The 21,816-nt window shown below is 50.6% G+C and overlaps 1 protein-coding gene across 7 annotated transcripts in view; it reads left to right on the forward strand.

Annotated features, from left to right (window-relative positions):
- ANKS1A (ankyrin repeat and sterile alpha motif domain containing 1A) overlaps positions 1-21,816 on the forward strand; it is a 73,225-nt gene that overhangs the window by 14,879 nt on the left and 36,530 nt on the right. For 4 of the 7 annotated variants that reach the window (XM_027728504.2, XM_039383891.1, XM_027728500.2 and 1 more), the window contains exons 3-12: positions 730-886; positions 2,742-2,804; positions 7,394-7,690; positions 8,333-8,408; positions 8,684-8,785; positions 9,985-10,080; positions 10,169-10,365; positions 11,714-11,806; positions 15,830-15,947; positions 21,232-21,803. In XM_027728504.2, coding sequence (XP_027584305.1) covers positions 730-886; positions 2,742-2,804; positions 7,394-7,690; positions 8,333-8,408; positions 8,684-8,785; positions 9,985-10,080; positions 10,169-10,365; positions 11,714-11,806; positions 15,830-15,947; positions 21,232-21,803 — 1,771 coding nt within the window. Of the gene's footprint in view, positions 1-729; positions 887-2,741; positions 2,805-2,857; positions 5,460-7,393; positions 7,691-8,332; positions 8,409-8,683; positions 8,786-9,984; positions 10,081-10,168; positions 10,366-11,713; positions 11,807-15,829; positions 15,948-21,231; positions 21,804-21,816 lie in introns of those variants that run through there. The other 3 variants (XM_027728501.2, XM_039383893.1, XM_027728502.2) reach the window with 3 other exon arrangements.

The raw sequence follows: 21,816 nt of genomic DNA on the forward strand, positions 1-21,816 counted from the left end.
GCTCACAGGGGATGGATGTTTTGTGCTTTCCAGGCCACGGTTCTGTGTCGTTCATTCACTTGTCACTTCCATGGCGCTGGTGAGTGCTGGTGCTGCAGCACTACTCCATCTTCAGGGGAAATGGAGAATGTCACTGCTTTGGCTGCTGCACAGTGTGATCTTACAGCTTGAAATATTTGGCAAAACATTGAGGTTTTCAACCAACCGCCCTTTTATTTCAAAGCAATTTGGATAAGCTGTAACACCACGTGAAAGGGACTCCCTGTGACAGTCCCTGCAGTCTGTCTGGTGTCCAGGGTGGACTGGGCCTGCACCACTTAGAGTTGCCTTGTGTGCACATCACATTTGGAAGTAACTCCAGTCTTTACCATGGTGGATCTCGTGTTATTCATTGCTGCTGAAGGTACTGAGAAATGGAATAGAGTTAAAATCTTTATTCACCTTCACTGTGCTGATGCAATTCACTTTGCAGCAGAGGCTTGTGGCTGACTTCAGCCCCTGTTCAGCTCCATTAGCATGGAGGCAACGTGGATCTTTTCTGAGCTCGTCTCATCAATATTTATTTCTCTTTTTTTTTATTTCCTTGGGTGGCATTTAATAGGAACACTTTAAAATCATATTTCAGGAGGATCTCAAATATTCTGTTCAGACTCACTTTTCATGCAATACAGAATGTAAGCTGTGAAACAAGAACTGAGTGTCTTCGACTCAAGTTCCCTTCTCCCGCAGGGACGTTGTGGAAGTTCTGCTGAGGAACGACGCCCTCACCAATGTGGCAGACTGCAAGGGCTGCTACCCCCTGCACCTGGCAGCCTGGAAGGGAGACGCCGACATAGTGAAGCTCCTCATCCACCAAGGCCCTTCGCACACCAAAGTGAATGAGCAGGTCTGCCTGGTTTTCTCTGATGTACCATTGAATCACTGCCCTTGCATGGAGAGAGACTCCTTCAGCTGACTCCTGACCCTTCCCAAACCAGCAGCAATGGTTATAAGGTCCTGTTTGCTGGTGGGATAAGAGGGGCACTGCCTAAAGCAATACCTTCAGTTCTGAGTTAGTGGTAGGATGAGAAAGGTATTTAAGTTTTATAGACAGACACATAAATATGAGAACTTCTCAACACCTAGGAAGTGTTCTCCTGCTTCTGGGCTTCTAAAACTAACCCATAGTTTTCTTTTCAGTTGCTGGATAGCTGAGCAGGTTTCTAGTTCTGCAGAAGATCCATTGGCTCCCTCCTTTGGGAACTAATCAAGGCAACTTTGTTTAGTCTCTGTTTGGCCGTGCTCTCTTAGCTGCTCTCCTGGCTTGTCTCTGGCACTTGCTCCAGTTCACTAATTTGTAAGTTCTAAGACAATTTTAACCCTACTTGCCCCCAGATAAATCCTTAGCTTAATCTTAAAGAATTATTTTCTCAATCGGGCAAGAAAAAAAGCCTCTTGGATTTCTTCCATTTGTCAAGCTGATAGTTTTGGTCTGGGGTGCAGAGGGAATGAGGGGTATGAGACAGCTCTGTCCACTCCAGAGGACTGGCTCCCCTGTAACTGTCCCGTGCACATCAGAGGGACCTTACAGTTCCAGAGAACCTCTGGAATGCTACTGCTGGAAGACCCAAATACTTCTCTTGTTTCATGGTTTTGTTTAAGGGAACTCGTTTTCTGAGGCCAGCTGAGCAGGGTCACTGACCTTGTCACTGGGTGAGCCTGGCAAACAGTCACAGGCCTAAATCAGGTGCTTGAAGATGCAATGAGCCCTGGTTGTCCTGTCCCTAAGGCAGGAACATCTGATATCCCTGTGAATCAGCTCCCAACCCACTCAGGTGTGCATCAGGAGGAGAGGAGTAAACCAAAATAGGTTTGCCTGCCTTAGTAGCACAAGGCTAAACCTGACCATTCATTCCGAAGGTAATTCCCAGGTAGGTCAGGCACCCGTGGCTTGAGTTCAGCAAATTGTCACAGGCAGGGTGAGCAGCTGGGAACTGGGAGTCCCTGCTGCTTGTTTGCTCTATGTGTGCACTTTTTCAGAAGCTGAGGAGCAAACTCCCTTCATAGTCAGGTTTAAGAGTCCCAGTCCTGCTTCCAGCTGCACTTTATGGGGACCCAAGTGCCACACTGCAGCTTCCTAGGACAGGTAGCTCGATGCACCAGGCTGCCCCAGGCCTAAATGCTGCTAAAGCAGCAGGAATGAAAAATCTAATTTTCTACACTCCTCAGTCGGGCAGGAATAATGAGGAATGTGTGTTTTAATGTCTCTGGTGGTAGTTTTCCAGTTTGGGGCTGTGGTTAATCACGTCTCCAGGCACAGCTGCAGGCACTCGGTCTGGTTACAGAGGTTTGAGTTCAGGTAGCCTTTCACAATCAGTCTGATAAGAGTTGCCTGAGGGCCCTGAGTGTAAATGTTCTGCTCTGAGTAGGGCAGATAGAGAGGAGACCTTTGCAAAAGACCCAAAGCTTAGTGTGATCCTTCCAGGTAATGTTTCATTAATGTCTATTTAGTAGGAGCCTTGTTAAATGAGAGAAGTCAGCTGAGGAGCCTGTGCTGCCTGTACTTGGAGCCTTGTCCATGCACTGCACAGGGGTCCAGGTTACAGCAATCCCAGCTGGAATGGCTTTTGCTGGTCGTGGCTCTGACTGGAACAAGGTGCTGTGTTCTGGTGTTCCACCCCTTGGAGTCACCCATTGCTTTGTTGCTGTATCTCACCCATTTCATTATCACATTTTTTTCTTTTTCCTCTTCCTTTTTGTAGAATGCTCTTGAGATCAAAGAACTCAAAAAGTACGGCCCCTTTGACCCATATATCAATGCCAAGGTGTGTACTTTGCTGTCAGCATTTCACTGCATCATCACTCCAAGCTGCACTCCGTGATTCCAGGTGCAATAATACCTGTTCACTTTGCAGCTGCTTGGGGGAGAAGGAAAACGGGACCATTTATTTACTGTGGGTTTCTCTCTTCAAAGCAGTTATAGAAACATAATTAAAGGGAAGCTTTTCCTTACTTTCCTGGGGGCTCCTTCCTTGCTTAGCCTTGTAGGACTCGTGGTGATGGTCAGTTTGCTTGATTGGGCTGGATGACTTCCCAAAGGTAATGCTACTTCAATTAAATGTTTTAGGTTTTGTTTCATGTGCTGATGTTGCTGATAAATGCAAAGAGAAGGAATTTTTTTCCCTGCTTAACCATGGATGCATTTTCTCTGTGGGCTGTTTGGAGTGAATTTTTATGCCTTTTCTCCTACCAAATGCATAATGCTATGTGTGTTATTTGAATGGACAGTTAATTCCTGTGGTGGTGGTGGGGAGAAGGGAAGGCAGTGACATTCCTGCCTCCCTTCCCAAGTCCTCCATGTCCTGCTTATTGCGTCAGTCTCTCTATTTTGATGTTCAGTCTGTGGTGTTGTCTGACCCTTCAGCCCTGGTTTCCTGTTCCTGTTTTCTGGCCTGTTTTGCTCCTCTCTTGTTTTCAGTTGTTGAGCTACAAAAGGCACAGCATTGGCTTGTGTGATGTGCTGAGCCTGAGCTGTTGAGGAAACAGATCGAGTTCCTGGTGGTGTTTTCTCAGACACCCTTTTTCAGTTTTATTTCTAGTGAAGCTGCAAACCAGGGATGGCAAACACTCTGCTGCTCTGTCCTGAGACACCTCTGCCATGAGCCACTGTACCACAGCTGCTTCCAGTCACTTATTTTGGATCAAGCCATCCATGGCAGACTTCTGTCTCTCAAAGTTGGTTTTTTTTTTTCCTTCTGTTTGATTGCAGGACCTTAGAAACACACAGCCAGAGTCCCTGCACTTGCTGGGAGTTAGGTGTGGTTTTGCAGAGTCCTTTTTCAGGCAGTACCCAATGCCCACCCTCTGAACCCAAACATGTTCCCATAAAGCTTATCTGAATTGGGGATTTTTACAAAAATCCAGATGGAATTTTTCACCAACAAATGTCTTCTGTGGAAACATCATAGTTAAGCAGTTCAGTTGCCTGAAAGAAGCTTCCAGAAACATTGTCAATATAACCAAGTAAAATCTTACACTCTCCAGCACTGGGATGTTGAATGAAGAAGGAATGTGAAGGGGGAATATCCAGTGAGATCCCTTTCCTGTGGATTTTTGTTTACAAAGTATTCTAGTTTGGATTTTATACTGTGGAGAAGTGCATTATTTAAAGCCTTGGTTCAGTGTTCACAATGACTGAGGTGCTCTCTAGAGCAAGGCAAGATTTTGGCAACCTTTCCTTTGGTTTTAAGGAGAGAGATGATTTATACACAGTCGTTGGGTTCATCACAAGTTCTGACCAGCTTTGCACCAGTTCCTGCCCAGGTGAGGAGCGTGTGGAGTCATACCTGTCACACAGACCTTGGGGTTTTCTCAGTGCACTGGAGCAGCCAAACAACAGGTTGTCATTAGGGCAGGACTCAGCTGGACATGCAGACAGCAACAGAAATCCTACAAAGCAGTCTTAGAAGTAGGTTGGGTGGGACCAAAGGGTTGTGCAGCCACTTTCCCCAGCCCTGGGCAGGATCAGGTCTCCCTAAACCATTCCTGAGCAGTGTTTGCTCAGCAGCTTCTCAGAAAACTCAGAGAGGGGCAGCTCTGTGGACTCTGGCAGTTTATTTGACCCTTCAGATCTTTGCAGGTCAGAAAACTTTCCCTTATTTGACCAAGTCTCCCTTTGCTCAGTCAGAACTTCTCCCAGTGTGTTGGAAGCAGGGGATGCAGGATGGAGGGTGCAGGGCAGGGGTGCAGGATGGAGGTTGCAGGGCAGATGCATGGCCGGATGCACTTTAAGGGGCTCTGGATTCTCCATTTTAGCACGTGAGGAGGAGCAGCAGGGCTGTGTGTGGTGAGTGGTATCTCCTTACCAGGGCTTGGAAACTGTGGTGGAGCCCATATGGAAGCAAAGCCATTCCTGCTTGTGTCCCATTTGTGATCTGCAGAAGGGCATCGTGTGTGCCCAGCTCCTCTCCCCTGGCTGTGAGCTGGGGGATGTGAGGATTCCTGCAGGAATGCAGCCCCTGGGCCCTCCTGAGTGCTCTCTTTTTCTAAGTAGTTCTGAAATTTGAAGCCATGTGCCTTCTGGCTGCTGGAATGGAATTTTCCTTTTCCATCTCCGATAAATCTGTACGTCTGAGTGCTCCTGCTCACTGCTCAGGCTCCACTCTGGTTTGTGCCTGGAGAGTGATGTGAGAAGAGAGCAAACTCCCTTCCTAGAAGGGCTCTATTTTTGGCTGCTCAAAGCTCTCCCAAAATGGAGTCAATAAAGACTTGGGCAATAGCAGGAGTTTCCAGTGCACAGTCTGGGACAGGGAGAGACCTGCTGTAATGATCTCCACTGCAGGAGGAAAGTCTGGGGATTGCACCTGGAGCGTCAGAGCCCTGACCTGCTTAGGGAAAATTGGACTAAATTGCAGTGAAGATGAGGGAAGTCTCCAACAATTATGTTATTAAAGGATGTGTTCCCATTTATGAGCCCTCAGGCAGGTGTTTGGAGCTGCTGCATGCTTTAAAACCCCCCTGATGGATATGGTCCTTGTGCTGAGGAGGGAGGAGAGGGGGACAGTCCTAGCCAAGGCAATCCCCAGTAGCCAAGACAGGCCTGGCATGAGCAGCATGTGCCCCCCCACACACCCCCGGCTCTGGGGCAGGAACCCCATACTCAGAGGGGCTGAGGTCATCCACTCTTTCTGCTAAGCCTGGCAGCGAGACCCCCTCATGCAACAGGGCAGGCTGAGGGCCTGGGCCTGGCTGTCATGGGCTCCCTGATCCCTGCTCTTCCGACCCTGTGAAACGAGAATAATGGGATTTGCCAACCCTGTAAGTGCCCGAGAGCAGCAGTGTGAGCTGACGGACAAGTGTGAGCCCTGATGTTCTCTACTCTGTCCCCTCTCACTCCACTTGTATATTTTATGTGCAGACTTCTGTATCCTGCAGTGACCTCTGTCCACGTGTATGTGCCTCCCTCCAGGATACAGCCTGTTTGACTTGGACCTTCTGTGCCTGCAGCAGTGCTTTGCCCCCTTTGCCCCTTCCCCCCTGCATGTGGCTGGTGCTGCTCCTGCCTCCTTCGCTTTGCTTCCATACAAGCTGCAGCTGCCGGAGCCTCTCCCCAGCTCCTGCTTCCCTCATGCTTTGCCTGTGGCTGAGAAGTGATGCAAAAGCCAGATGTCAGTGAGTGAGGGGTTGCAGGACTCCTGTGAGCCTGAGAGTGACCAAACACCTCAACGGGACCCGAGTGCTCGTACAGCCGTGCGAGTTCGTGCCGTGGTGCCAGACACCGAGCCGTGTCCAGAGGCGTGTGTGTGCTCCCACAGCAGGAAGGCAGGGATCCGGTTCCCTTCTGAAATGGTCCTGCTGCCCTCCAGCACGACAAGCACATTCTGTTCATTTTAATGGGACTGTTCTTAAAATGACAAATTCAACCACCATTCTCTCAGCTGAAGCTGAAGTGTGTAACACTTTGTACTAAATTTTTTGGGTCAAATTGTCAGATAGTTGTTTCTGAAGTGCTTAAACCACAGTCCCTCTGTGGATAACACACAGTAGTAAAACTAGAAACTTGAGGAGAATTTAAGAAGAGGCTCTGGCTGGGTTCCTTTTTTGCACCTGCATGTGCAGTGTGTTGCACCGCTTGTCTTTGGGCTTTGCATTGCTGGTTCTTAGCCTGGCTGCTGCTGCACACACTGGTTGGGTCTGGCTTCCAGCCCGGAGGTGCTGCCCTGTGGCTGGGACATCACTTCCCTCAGCTGATCTGAGCCCTGGCTCGTTCCTGGGGTGATGGAATTGCACGGCTCTCTGGTTCACAAACTGCATGGAACTGGGTGCACCCTGTCTCTAAACAGCCGGAATTGCAGAGGTGGAATGACTGTTGTAATCAGGATAAGTAGAATTTGAAACAATTGAAGTTTAAATCTAAAACTATGACGATGAAGCTCCAGCAGATAGAATTCACACAGCAGGTTGCCTGTCATGTATTCAGCCTTTTATTTTTGTGGCACCCTGAAGTGTGGGATGCTGCCAACAGATACCAGACTGCTTTCCCCAGGTGAATTAATGGGAATTCAGATACAGCTCAACACTCCTTAAACTTTAGCATGGCCCCTGGATTCTGACCCCAGTGCTTGGAGAGGAGGCTGGTCCAACTGTAGCCCCTCTTTCCCACAGCTTTAGCCCATTGTTCTGGACGTTCCTGAAGCTGTGGCTGGGTGGGCAGGTTGATGAGCTCGTGAGGGGATGTCTGTGCTTGGTAAATGGCCAGATAGATGGTGAGACATTGCTCCAGGCTGATTCAGACTGGGCTCTCTGCTTCCCCACTGCTACTGTGTCTTGTTTTTGCATTTAAACTTCAATGTTGGAGCGAGGTGTGGAGCGGCCGCTCCCCCCGCCCTGACGTGCTGCTGTTTGTGACCCCCAGAACAACGACAACGAGACGGCGCTGCACTGCGCGGCCCAGCACGGCCACACCGAGGTGGTGAAGGTGCTGCTGGAGGAGCTCACCGACCCCACCATGCGCAACAACAAGTTTGAGACCCCCCTGGACCTGGCCGCGCTCTACGGGAGGCTGGAGGTTGTCAAGATGCTCTTGAACGCCCACCCAAACCTTTTAAGCTGCAACACTAAGAAACACACTCCCCTGCACTTGGCAGCCAGGAACGGTCACAAAGCCGTGGTCCACGTCCTCCTGGATGCTGGCATGGACAGCAACTACCAGGTATCTGGTGTGTCTGTCTGCGGGGCTGGGCCGATGGCTGGGGTCAGAGGTCGAGGGAGGGACGCTCCAGAGGGAGCGCTCGTGGAAGATGTGGAGAGCTTTGTGTTCTGCTGGGCTGTCTGTGCAGCTCTGGGTTGCTCGGGGGGGCTGCCCAGAGGGACTGGGGTGCTGTGCATGTCTCATGTCTGCTCAGGGGCCGGGCAGAGCCCCGGACACAGAGCAAGAGAGAGAAACGTCCTTTTGCTGAAGCTGTTCTGCCCCGCAGTGCTGGGAGCTCTTGATAGTGTTTGAGGCAAACGTGTCTCTTCCTATCAAGCCACTTGTGAATGTGCTGTTTTCACAGCAATGGCTTGTATGTGGGTCTTGTCTTTCCTTGTCAGGACACGACCTCTTGCCAAGCTGTAGAAGGGCCTCTGTTGGTCTCTCACCTGGGCCCACACATCTCTGACGGGACCATCCGCATTTTCCATCCCCCATCCTCAGCGCTGTAATAACACTGATGGTCCTGTCCTCAGCTGTAGGTAGTGCTGCCCACACTGTGTACAATGCCGTGTATTTATTGCTTCCGTAACCCTCTAAGCCATGCCTCCCTCACCATTCCCTGCTGTCTGGCTTCATGCTATGTTTCCATTTAATTTGCAGACTGAGAAAGGCAGTGCTTTGCACGAAGCTGCTTTGTTTGGCAAGACAGATGTGGTACAAATATTGCTGGCTGCAGGTGAGAGAATGTTTCCCCTTTGAAGCACTAATGTGGCGATCCCTCCACCCAGAGCTTGAGGAAATCCCGTTCTAGTGCAGCAGGTTTTTCCATCCAGCTGTCAGAGCTCTTTGGAGCAGGTTATAAGAGAGGTTGGCTCTCAGCGTTTGGCTTTAGATTTGCCTCTAGAGCGCTTTTTAGCTCCCCCCAGTGATGATCACAAATGTGACTTGATGAAAGACATGGACTAGTTAGACAGTATTCTTGCTTTTGCTCTTTCTACCCCATTGCCACAGGTATTGATGTGAACATAAAGGATAACAGAGGCCTGACCGCTCTGGACATTGTGAGGGAGCTTCCTTCCCAGAAAAGCCAGCACATAGCAGCTCTGATTGAAGGTGGGTGATGCAGCTCTGCCTGTAGGGAGGAGAGGAAAGCTCGGGGTGCTGATTGTGCCAGGACAGGTACAGGATGTGCCTCTCTAGACCTGGAAACTGCCGAAAGCAAAGCAGCTTCAGGCTGTGTTGGAAGGACTGATGCTCGAACGCTGGGGTGAACTTCTCCAGACCAAATGTTTGGAGGAGGACTTGGGGAGGACTTTTGCTGAAGGAGTGTGGCATGACTTTTACAGTGCAAATGGGCTTAATTGAGCTTTGTTCAGCTCACTTTAGAAGTTAATTGAAACTAAGGATATCCTAAATCTACTTGCAAAATGCAAAGTAATAGCTTTAGAAATGGTTTTGGTGTAACTCCCCTTTATGTGTCTGTGTAGGCAAATAGTCATCCACAGATTTCACATCCTGCTTCTCGCCTCGTTTCGAAGATTGGGCGTGGAGTTTGCAGATGAGATTTACAGAAAAGGCCTTGATTACTTGTGGCTTATAAAGGAGCTTGGCCCATTGTGTCTGTCCAAGTTCAGGAATGAAATGTGACATCTTGGCTAAATTCATACTTTGTAATTACACTGTCTGCATTTCCTCTCAGCTGTGGGGAGGATCAGAAGCATTTGGAGCTGGGGTGCGTTATTCATGCTGAGCATTTGGGAGCTTTGCAGGTTCAAAGCACTTTGCAGACTTTTAACTAAGCTTTGCCTGTGAGGCTGGTAGGTTTTAGGTCTGTTCTAAAGCTGAGGACAAAGATGGGCTTTAAAACTGAAGATCCTGCAGGTAAAGGCTCTCAGTTTGCCCTGGGAGAGAGCTGCTGTTGGACATTACTCACATCAGCTGATTGCTTCTGGCTTTACCTGTGGTTGGGGGGCTGCAGCTGTAATTGGTTTCTCTGTCTTATGACTGTTCAGCGATGGAGCTTGTGTCTACAACACCGATCTGCTCCGTGACGCTGTGTCCATACAGCAGCTTTGCAGCTTTCTGATTAAAGACTCTAAAAGTTCAAAGGCCCCTTGTGCCTGTGATTAAAGAGGCCGCCTGCTTCTATTTTGGGATCTGAGCTGCAAGGTTTAATAATGTGCTTTGGTTATTTTTTGGAAACTTAATAAGCTGACAGTTGGCCTTCCACCCGCGCGGGAGGAGGTGCCATGTGCTGAAGGGGACGGAAAACCAGACTGACGTGAGCTGACCCTGTGCCTCACCCATTCCAGATTACACCATTGGGAAGAAAAGTGCCAAAGCTGCAGAGAAGTCCTCTCCAGCCCCGCTCGCTCCCGCCGCCGATCCCACGGGCCGGACAGCTCAGGGTGGGCACCCCCAGCTCTCCTCTCCCTGCGAGTGCTGACGCCGAGGGCGGGAGCCCCGGTGATGAGCCTGTCTCTCTTCCTCCCCCAGGAGATGTGGACAAAGCCGTGACAGAGCTGATCATCAATTTTGACGTGAACCCCGAAGAGGAGAGCCCCTATGAAGCGCTGTACAACGCCACCTCCTGCCACTCCCTGGACAGCCTGGCCAGCGGGAGATCCTCCGACCGGGACTCGGGGAACAAGGAAGCTGAACCCAGCGGCCCCAAAGCGGCCGCAGTCAGGCCTGTACGTAGCTGTGTGTGCTCAGCCCTGCTCACCCCAGGGGCACAGGGGACCCACCTCCAGTGTCAGGTTTTGCAGCAGGCTGCCAATCCCTCAGCTTGAGGAAATCTTTAAACCTTTTCCTGACACTGATTAAAGCAGACAGGTGCCTCTCCTTCTTCCCTGGCCTGTTCACAGGGAATAACTGCACGTATTGCCTACAAGCAGCTGCATCTTTGTGTATTACTTGCACAGATCTGAAGAGAGTACTCCAGGCTTTACAAGGCAACACAAGGCTCCTGGAACTGTCCCCAGAGAAGTCTTCCTCACCTTCTGTCAGCTGCATCTGCTGCCCTGTTAGCAATCCACGGGAAGGCTGCTGTGGGGCAGATGGGACATGGGCCCTGCAGTGCTGGGTCAGCTTCAGGGTCTGTGTTCTGATTGGTTTTCCAAAGCCTGCTCCATGGAGGCATTTTTGGACAAGAGGCAGAGCAGCAATGAACACTTTAACTGCTGAGGGCACAGTAACCATGGTTTCCCTCTCTGCAAAGAGGTGCAGCCTTTGGCCTGTGCTGAGAGCAAATAGAGTAGAAATGGGACAAAAGCTTTAGCAGATGGACATTTCAGCCAGGTCTCACTCAGGTGAGCAGTACCAGATGCACTGTCCTGTTACTGACCAAATCTTGTCATTGTCTTGTACTAACAGTGTCTGGTGTGAAATAAGTTCAGCTCTGTTACAGATAAAGGAGAGGCTGAACTGCAGTGAGGAGGGAGCAGGAAAAGGGATGTGCTTCAGGAGCTCGCTGGAGTTTCTCCCCAAACTTGCTGTTGGAGCAGTGCAGCTCTGCTGCTTCCCTTTGCCATTAGATGGAGCTGTGGCTGAGCAGGAGTTGGCCTGGGAATATGCTCTGCATCGGACTGGGCAGCAGCTCCAGCTGCCCACTGGCAGTCCCTGGATATTGGAGGACTTTGGTGCAGCACTGTCTCTTCATCTCTAGTTTTCCACTATAAGAACTGCCTCTGGCATCACTTATTCCTGTTACTGTTTCACTAAGACACAAGGCATGAGTCTTCCTTTTCTCCCCATCAGCTCATTCCTGACTCCTTTGTGCAGTGCTGTGGAGAGTAGTCTGGGTGTGAAGTGAGACCTGTGTGAACAGGAAGAGCTCTGCCCACATCAGTGTCTGCAGGAGAGGTGGAGGAGAGGCAGCAGCCATTGCCCAGCTCTGTGCTGTCAGGGCTGAACTACTCCTCCATCCAGATTAGTGTGGGGAGGACCTTGCTGCATCCACAGCAGTGGGGACTTAGGGCTGGTGGGAGCAGAAGGGCCGAGCTGTACCAGCACAGCTGACAGTGCTTGTCTTACCCGCAGAGAGAACGTCCCCCACCGCCAGCCAAGCCCCCGCCCGACGAAGAGGAGGAGCAGCATGTGGAAAAGAAGATAGGTCACAGTGCTCCCTCTGAGGTATGTGGTGCTTGATCTGGGGTGTTTTATGGGAGAGTGGTTTAAAGACCAGTTTTAATAATTTGGGAGGAGCCAAGGACGCTGTTACCTCCTGTGCTAGTTGGGCTGTGAATGTGAAACATTCCCTCACTCAGCATTGCTGCTGTCCTTGCCATGGGAACTTCCTTTGTCCGGTTCTTCCAGGGCACCTCAGTGTTGACCTTCAGCCTTACTTTCCTATTCTTGGCTGAGAATTCCCTTAGGAAGAGGCTTTTCTGAATCACATTGTGATGTGGACCATTGCCACTTGTACAGATCCCACCACGTGCATCTTCACTTGGACCGAAATGCAGACACACCAAGAGTTCCTGCTTCCTCTGAGCTCCCAGCTGTGGAGGAGCTGCGTGGGCTTGTGGGTCCCACTGACATGAGCAGGGAGCAGGGGCTTGAATTCAGCTGAGGATCTGGCCGAGCACATCTGAAAGCTGCCTTCTGCATCTGAGCTGCTTTCTGATGGAACTCAAGCTCTCACATTCCCTATCGTTGCTCCTGGGCTTCTTGTTGCTCATCTCTATTCACCTGTCTGTGAACCTCAGATACGAGGGCTCTCCAGGAAACACGGCTGTGGGAAACCACAAATGTGTCTTGGCAACTTCTGCTGACACCCAGGAAAACCTTCAAAGCAAGCCCAAATCTGTGGATTTTCGCGCTTTCCCAAGGGCAGTGGGTTGTGTGTGAAACCCATGGAGTGTGTGCCACCTCTGCTGTCAGAGCAGGCTCTGGTTCAACACGTGCCTTCTTTGAATGTGCTGATCTGCTGGAGTTCTGCGAAGCATAAATGGGATCTGTTGTCTGGAGTGTGTCAAATCCACACGAGACACGAGTGAACATGGTCTGCTGTGATACAACTGACTTCAGAGAGAGCAGAGCTCCGAGCTGTGCATAAACAGGGGGCTGTGACATTGTGGACTGATCCCTGCACTGCTGTTCGAATGCAGGGTGTGATAACTGGTCCTGTGCCTGGCTCTGGCAGAGGAGAGCTGGGCAGCAGGTCATGGCATAATTGGGAAGCAGAACTTGTTTATGACAAGAAACACGAGGGAGGCAAACGTGCCCTGACCGCTCCTGCTAGAGGTATCTTGCCATGTTTAATTATCAAACACCTGCTGTGTTGTCCTGCCATTAGTGGCTCTGGAAGCATGATCCATTAAAGGGAATCTTGCTGGCAAATGGCAGTGACTCACTGGGGAGATCTTGATTTGTGACCAACTTCGGCGCTAGAACTTACGGGCAGTGTATGGCTGCCTGGAAACGACCTTCTGGATGTACTGATGAGGTAGTTTGGGGCTGATCCTTTTCCTTTGATTGCTTCTCCTGGCCTGCTCTGCTTTTCTCTGCTTTCTTGCCTATCTTTTATCACCTCAGGGCATGTTCTCTCTGAGTCAGGCAGGCATGAACAGGAATATGCTTTGGAGTGCTGTAAACATCTCGCTGCAGCATCCCAATGTGCCATCCTCCAGCCCTGCTCTCCTGTTGGAGCCAGGACAGTTACTCATTGAATATTCTGGAGTTGGGCCAAACTCTAGTTTCCAAAGTAGTCTTTTTATTCCTTGCCAAGCTGGAGCTATCAGTTAAAACAGATGAGTGTAAACAAACTTTTCACTTTCATCATGGAAAAATGTTGGTACAAACAGGCAAAGGAGCTGATTGTGTGGAGGTGCTTGAGTGGTGCCTTTCACTATCTCCAGAAACCTTCTGGGTTTGGAGTTGAGTAAGAGCCTACATTGTCAAATTAAACTTGGGTTCCAGCTGTTTACTGCTCGTCTCCGGAAGGGAAGTGCAGATCAAGGACAAGGCGCCACGGTGGTTCCAGCAGTTTGGTCTGCAGCTCTGGGAGGGAGGAGAGAGGAAGAGATGAGTTACCCTTTAGAAAGTCTTTCAAAGTCCTCTGCTGTGGATTAAGTACATCTTAAAGAGTATCCTCATTATTCACCCACAGCATCTTATTTTTGGGCTTTGCTAGAAGTGAACATTTGTATGTGCAAACAACATGTCTGAGGAACTGGAAGCTGAATTGGAAGAAAGCTTTATTTGGTTTTGTTGCTCCTGGTCACAGAGCCCACAGAGCAAGCACAGTTCTCCAGCAACGGTCTTCATTTTGAGTGAATTTGAGCCTGAAACTCTATTTAAGGCTTGGAAGGATGAGAGGTGGAGAAAATCAAGTGTAACCAGGCCCATGGATACCAGCACAAAAGTTCACAAAGCAGAAGCTGGGAACTATGTGCTGCTGGGGAGCTCCTGCCTTCAGTGCATTTAAAGAGGACAGCACAGGAATCATCATCCACTGGAGTGTCAGGAGAGCACTAGAGCCTGGCAGAAGGTCCAGGCTGCTGCTGTGCTGACAGGCTGCTGCTGGGAAGGATTTTTCCAAGATCACGGGTGAGAACCTGTTACCTGCTGTTCTGGTTGATGGTTTTGTGCCACCATCTGGTCAGAATTTTTTCCCTAATTTGCTCATTACAAGCTCCTTCACCTGGAAGGGAGCAGGTCTGCCTGGCAGCTCCTGCTCAGAGCAGGTACAATAAATACTTCCCGTGCCGGACAGAGCTCATTTCCTCCTATTGAGAAAGTTGCTTTAAAAGCCAGCTGGGCTCGTGCAGAACAGCACATGGATGTTGGAATCCTGTCTGTGCTGCTGACTCCTGGGTGTCTCTCCAAGACTCCCTAAGCTTCCAGAGCTCCTGGCTGGGTTGAGGTCAGGTAGGTACCGATTTGCCCCTGGAGCAGCTCTGGTGCTTTCACTTTGGGGCAGAGGAGGAGGTGGTGTGTGGTCTGCTGGTGAGGCAGTGGGAGGTCCAGGAGTCTGAGCAGTAGGAGCCCTCTCTGGGGGCGTGTTTTGTTCAGACCTGTTTTTCCCTGTCCTGGCAGCAGGTAGAGATCATTTGCTTTCTGGCTTTGGGTTGGCTGTAGTCACACATGGGATCACAAAATGGTTTGGGTTGGAAGGGACCTTAAAGACCATACAGTTCCAACCCCTTGCCATGGGCAGGGACACCTTCCACTAGACCAGGTTGCTCTAAGCCTCATCCAACCTGGCCTTGAACACCTCCAGGGATGGGGCAGCCACAACTTCCTATCACCCCATGCCCCTCCCCAGCTCTCTTGGAGTCCCTTTAGACCCTGTTGCCAGGGCTCATTACCAGGTCGTGTTGAGCTCCTGGGGCAGGGTTGCATCAGTCTGCCAGGATCTGGCCAGGAGATGGTGCTGAAAGGCAGCCGACTGTGCTGGCAGGGTGCCCTGAAGGCCAGTTTAGCCCCATCAGCACTGGGATGGCACCCAGGGACATCCAGGGCCTGTCATCCTTGGCATTGGTGTAGGCCAACATATGAGTCTGCAGCAAGACTTGTCTGGATCCTGTGCCAAAACCTCGTCCCTGCACATGGATGGTAGCTTTCCAGAGCAGCTCGGGGAGGGTCTGCCAGGGTTCCAAACCAGCTCTAACTAGAGGCTTTGGGGGATTTAAATAAGTACAGTCACTGCTGCACATCCTGGAGTTAAACTGAATTCATACAGTGCTGCCTGATGCCGTCCATCCTGAGGTCAGAAATGCTGGACCTGAGAAGGTAGCAGGTATTTGGGCTTTTGTTCTTTTCAGCCCTGTCCTAATAGGGCCAGCAGCTAAATAGTGAATGACAATGCAAATTCCAATAGCAACAGCCAGTCTGAGTTGGGATGAACAGGAATAACGGTCTCAGCTCTTTTCCCCCTCCAGGCTGTCTGCAGCTCTTGCATAGTGAGTCAGTTGGTCAGTGCTGGAAAGTTATCAGCATCCCGAGATACTAAAAATCAAAGGGGGTTTGGGTGGGTGTTCGTTGAGGGGGTTAAAAAAAAAAGGGGAGGAGTATTAGATTTTGGCTCACACTCTGCAGCAAAGGTGTTCCCTCTGCTAATTCCTTGCTTAACCCATGGCATAGAGGCCGTGGGCTTTATGCCAGGACAAAGCATTGCTTTGCAGAGCTCCACATTGTGCTGTTCTTCATTAGGCCTCTGCTGCCTGGGGGAAGAGCAGGGGAAGTGGAGCTGAGGAAGAGGAACACCCGTACGAGCTGTTGCTTACAGCAGAAACTAAGAAACCGGTTGCAGTGGACAGGAAAACAAAAGGTGAGTGACCATCCAAAGAACAGAGCACTTCAAGCACTTTCGTGCACTTCAGGAAAATACAGAGGGCAGAGGGCAACTGGAACAATGAAAGTCTCTGCTGGGTGGGGGCTGGAGGGTGATTGTTGTGTTTCCTGGTAATCCTCCCTCTGGTACAGGAGAGCTCCGAGCGTTCCTGTACAGAGTGTACGAGGAGGAAGGGCAGCTGTGCTGTGGGATAGCTGAGAGATTCTGAGGACCTGCTCTGTGAACTCAGAAATACTCAAATCTTGTGCTCAGCTAAGCAAATGCAGAGGGTGGGAGGCTGTTCCAGGGGAGATGAGCAACGCGAGCGTTCCAGTGAGCCGTGTTCTGCATCCGGCTGGCGCTGCAGGTCTCTGCTATCCTGCTGTAAAATCAACATCCTGCTCTGTGTTAAAGCTAATTTGAGATGGAAACTAAGAGAGGAGGAAAACAAAAGTGTGTAGAGCAAGAACTAGAACTGGCACAGATCCGTGGGGTAGCCAGGTATATATTGAACCAGTCTCTCCTCCCCCAGAGGGAATGCTGTGCTTTACGAAGGATCTGAGAACACCTTGTCTCTTGTGTTTAGCTGTTGTTGGCTTTTTGGCTTTCTTGCAACAATAACAAAAAAGATTTGTTTAGAGAGAAAAGATTTCCAGCTTTATTCAAAAGTCTTGAGCAGGAATTTGGAAGGATTTAATTTGGACTCTCACACTGGAACCCTTCTCATTCTGAGGATGGACAAGGGATGCCTCACTGAGTGCCCTGTCAGACCTGCAGATGTTTTCCCTCCTTGCAGCACGTTAACTCTCGTTGCTCAAGTCCTGCTGCTCTCCTTACTGGCCCAGGGTGACACAAGAGGTCATTGTGTTCCCACCAGCACTTGCCAAAGTCCCCTCGCTGCCAGAGGCAAAGTCTGGGAGCTTTTCAGGTTGATGCTTTGCTGTCTGGGCCAGGAACAGACCCTGAGTGACAGCCACTGAGCCAGAGCTTTCAGGCTCTCGTCAGCGGGCAGCTATTGCTGGTTATTCAAGCACGAGCTGTTCCAACTGCTCCACTCCTTTCTCTGGCTGCTGTGTCCAGTCTTGATTAGTGTGAGAGGAGGTGTGTCCTAATTATGTGTCAGATTAAAGTGAAACCTCAGAGTAATGGAGCTGTGTGTTCTTGATGCAAAACTCTTAGCCTGAACACCTGAAGACATCATGAGAGGTTGCAGGAAGATCTTTAGCCTTGTACAGATCCAGAGCAGAGTCCTGTCTTTTAATCTACATCTGGAAAGATAAAAGCTGTGACTTCAGGGTTTGCACTCCATGGAAAGTGTTGCTGTGTTTGTAACAAGTGTAAAGCCCTTCCCACTGTTGTAGTGGGAGAAATCCAAGGATGCAGTTGAGTTTTCTCATCTTCCAGGGCTTGCCTGCTCTTTAAATGCAGTCAGTGGCTGATGGAGGGGAGAAGATGCATTTAGGGAGTAGCAGAGTCATTTTGGCAAAAAGTTAAACAAGGGCTGAGAGAGGAGGGACTGAAGCCTTCATTGGGGTGTTGGAGAATTTTTCCACCTCTGGGTCAGAAGGGTCCTGGAGCATCAAAGGCAGCAGCTCCATCCCAAGACATGGAACAGGCTAAAGATGGCTTTGAACTGCTTCTTGGCCCTTGATCTGAGGGTCTGGGCTTCTGAATGAGTTCTGGAGCAGTCTTTGGTCAGGAGATGAGGAGTTGGGTTCCTGTGGCTGTTGGAAGGGCGTTTCGGGGCAGCGGAAACGCTGAATTTCAGGCACGTGGGTTTAATGGTGCCTTTCATCTGTGATAGCTGCCTTTGTTCCTCTGGCTGCCAGTTGTCCTGTGTCCAGCGAGCAGATGAATGTGGCATTATCCACTGGCTTTGGTGGCCTTTGTGTGTGTTAGAGCAGCTTGCTGTCACATGCTGGAGCACTGGGAGAAGTTGGTCTCATGTTTTGGGCAGAGTATCAGAAGTGGTTTAAGCCAAATACTCTCCCTTCCCCTTTGGTGTGCAGTCACACGTGTGAAGTCAGGGCACTCAGACCTTGTAACAGGGCATGAAAATAAGTCAAGAGTGGGGGACTGTAAGTAGAGTGACCAGGAGGAGACCTCTTAATTCCTGCTGCCTCGAAAGAGATGTGATGGAAGGTGAACGTGGAAAAGATCTTTGAGTTCTCATGTGTCTGGCTTCTCAGGAATCACCCCCAGGTGCTGTCAGCAGTGACCAGCTGCAGGTAGGACTGACTTGGTGCCTTCTGATAGTTATTACAGACTGATGCTTGTTGATTGTTCTGTGCTGCTTCCATAGGACAGTGTCTCATTACTTTTTCTGAAGAGGGGAGAGAGTGCACAAGAGCACCAGTTCGGGTGGATAAACTCTGTCTGGAGTGACTGAGCTTGGTGAGACTAACACAGGAGTGTGCCATCCTCAGCTGTGTTCCACAGGCACTACTGGCTGTGGAATGAGCCCGTGGTTCACTTCTACTGCAGGTGAGGGTCATTTTTGCCAGCTTCCTCCTCGGGCCTTCTGTGCCATGGGAAAGAGATTTGCCTGCTCCTCACTTGACAAATTCTGGCCTGATGTAGCATGGAAAGTCTTTTCCATATGCAAGTCAGAGGCTGCTGCACGCCCTTTCTAGTTTTAAGGTTGGGGAGCTTGAGCAAACAGCAGCTGCAGTAACAGCTTCATTCTCCTAATCCAGGGGCATGAGACAAATCCTGCTATTGATATATATAGGGAAAGAAATCCAGTCGAGGCGGGGTGGTTGCAGCTTAGTGTGGAGTGTTTAGGGAAGTGCTTCGTATCTGGAGTCCTCAGGCTGCTGGCAGGGAAGCTCTTAATTAAATCCTCCCAGGGAAGCAGACAGTCTGTACCCAGGAATAGGCTCGTGATCCCAGGGAGGGTTGGAAGCAGCCTCTCCTGTGGGTGAGACCTGCAGCAGGCTGTGGCCAAAGAAGTCGGGATCAGTCAGATGATCTGTGCTGGGTTGTAAAATCAGCAAAGAGAGTTGGGCAGAAGTCCCTGTAGTAGTTAAAAGGTGTAACTGGAGGAGGATGACCCTTCCAGATCCCTTAAAAGGTGAGGCCTGGAGAGCCCTCAGTGTTCCTGCTGTGTGCATCTCAGTGATAAACGGGAGTGAGATGACTCTTTTCTTTCTACATTAGTTCTTATGTCTGCAGCTTTCAGGACAGACTCTGAAATGTGTCCTGCAAGATGTTCCTCACATCTTCTGAGCAAGTGCTGTTGCCCTCACTCCATCCGTTCGTTCCCTGGCAGCTGCCCTGTGTTTTGGAGTCCCTCCTCAGCTTGCAGATGAGTGGGTGGCTGTGATTGCTGTCCAACAGGAGCCCTTTGTGAGGCACTGGAGCTGGATTTGGAGCATTTTGTTCTGGCTGGACTCAAGTGTTCCAGCACGTGGCACAAACTTTTGCCAGCCCCCTCTCTGCCTTCTGCTGAAATGTCAGCAAAGGTTAAACTGGGGCATGGAAGAAATAGTTTCTAAGGAAGGGAAGAGATTTGGAAGAAAGACTGCAAAAGCTTTCTCCTCCCCACAGGTTTAGGTGAGTGTCCCTTCGCTGCTGTCCTGCTCACCAGTCGGTGGCTTTGCATTAGTACCACTCTGGCCAATGACTGAAGCACATCTGATCTCCTCTGAGGTTTCTCCTCTTGAGGTTTCTCTCCAGCATTGCAGCATCAGAGCTTCATGCAAAGTAACTGAGTCCAGTCTGGCCTTGTTATCTGGGGTGCTGCTGCTGACCCCCCCTCCAGCCAGTGCCAGGACCTGCCTCTCCCTTGGCGGCTCCAGTCACAGAACTGGTGCTTTAATGTGCCCGTGCGAGAGAGTCAACAACTACTTCACTGTCCTGGAATCTCTAACTCACAGGATCCAGGATGAGATAATCCCTCACATCACTAGATCCCAGGGAGCAGTGAGGGCTGTGGTGCTGCCCTGGCCGGGCTCTGACTGCTCCGGCCCTCCCGCGCCTGTGCGAGGGACATCGGGCACAGGGTGCCTGGGACCCCCACACGAAGGCAAAGGACTAATTCAGCCCTTTCCTGCCCATTTCTGGTGTGAGGGCAGACCACAAAACCCGATGGGTGTTGGTGTTTGAAAATCCCCTGCTCAGGCTTGGTGCTGGAAAGGTGCTGGGGGAAGGAGTTGGGCTCGCTGCTGCTGCTGCTGACAGGCTGCTTTTATTTAAAGTAGAATTCATTATTTTGCTCACAGAAAGGAGAGTTCCTTTGCCTTGGCTTCCCGGAGCTGCTGTCTGCAAGGCAAACAATTTCCTCTTCACATCCAAACATCCTCCTTGTGTTTCAGAGCCTCATTATTGGGGTGCTTTGCTTATTGTTCCTTTCCAGCATGGATTTTTGGTCCTCAGACTGAAGAGGTTCTTCAGCACTAAATGGAAGTGGTTAAAATTTGCAAGCAATGCTGGGAGGGCAAAGAAATCCTGGGAAACCAAAGTTAGACTTGTTGACTTGACAAAGTTTTGCTTTTGCAGTTGAAACACTTGCTCAGCTGTGACAGGTGAGTACACGTGTGTGTGCACACGGTTGGCACTGGGTATCAGTCAATTATTCATGGTTTATGCAGGACCCTGGTACCTGATATTAAGGCTGCTGGGGCAGGAGTACCATGGAACCAGTGTCACATTTCTGGGGCAGCTGGTGCTCTGCCAGCTCGGACCATTCTGTGCTCAGTGGTTCATTGCAAGAGAGACCTTTCGCTCAAGTTTTTTTTATTGCATAAACTGTTTATTTCTCTCCCCTGAGCAGGGAGGAGAGGTTAAACTCAGAAACCACTAGGGAGGAAGGCAGTGGGTTTTTTTGGGAGTGGATTTTGGAACTCGCAGGTCAATTACAGTCCAGGCACTTTCCCACCCTGCAGCCCGTGCCAAGAGCGCAGCTCCAAATAACGCTTTGGCCTTTATGGAGACGGATCAGATGTTCCAGGAGCCTCCGTCCCTGCTGCTCCCACCTCACTTGCTCTCTCTACAGGATATAGTTAGCACTTCTCTTGGCCTTATATAGCAAGGCCTGATAGTTAGTGTTAACAGGAATAAAACAACACGGAGAGCTGCCAGATTGCGTAAATCGGGCCAGTGTTTGGAATTTCATAAATGCCATGACTTTGGGTACAGGCTGAGCACGCGGAACAATACGGAACTGTTCTCTCTTTATCTCTCCCTCCCTCGCTGAGGGAGGGCAGGGAAAGAGCTGGAATTTTGCTGCTTCTTCCATGTTTTTAATTTCCCCCTCCTCTCCGTTTCCATTCCCTCGAAGACCACAGGAGGAGCAGCGGTGGCTGCAGCCAGGACCCTGCTGACAGCCAGGACATCCAGGTGCCAGAGCAGTTTTCAGGGTTGCTTCACGGTTCTTCTCCGATCTGTGAGATAAGTGAGGACCCTTTCAGGCTCGTTTCCTCTGCAGAGAAGGGGGGCACAGAAGCTACAAGCCAGCCTGCTGGTATGCAGGTGGAGGATGCTGACTTACCTGGCTCAGGATCGGTGCGGAGCAGCTCTCCCGACCGGGACCAGGCGGTGGTTTACGCCACGGTGCAGCACACGCACGTCAGCCGGGCGGATCCCACGGCCGTAGTCACGCCCCACGTGCCGCAGCACCCTGGCGGTGCTGAGGAAGAGGGGGACAGAGCTGTGGGCAGGGCCCACCCGGGCAGCAAGCCCAAAGCCGAGCTCAAACTCAGCCGCAGCTTGTCGAAGTCGGACTCTGACCTGCTGACCTGCTCCCCGACAGAGGACGATGCCATGGGGAGCCGCAGTGAATCGCTCTCCAACTGCAGCACTGGGAAGAAGCGGCTGGAGAAGTCCCCATCCTTTGCTTCGGAGTGGGATGAGGTAAGGCTGAGCT

This window comes from Pipra filicauda, unplaced genomic scaffold, assembly GCF_003945595.2.
Source record: "Pipra filicauda isolate LSUMZ 115617 unplaced genomic scaffold, ASM394559v2 scaffold329_size807674_pilon, whole genome shotgun sequence".
Taxonomy (NCBI): Eukaryota; Metazoa; Chordata; class Aves; order Passeriformes; family Pipridae; genus Pipra; species Pipra filicauda.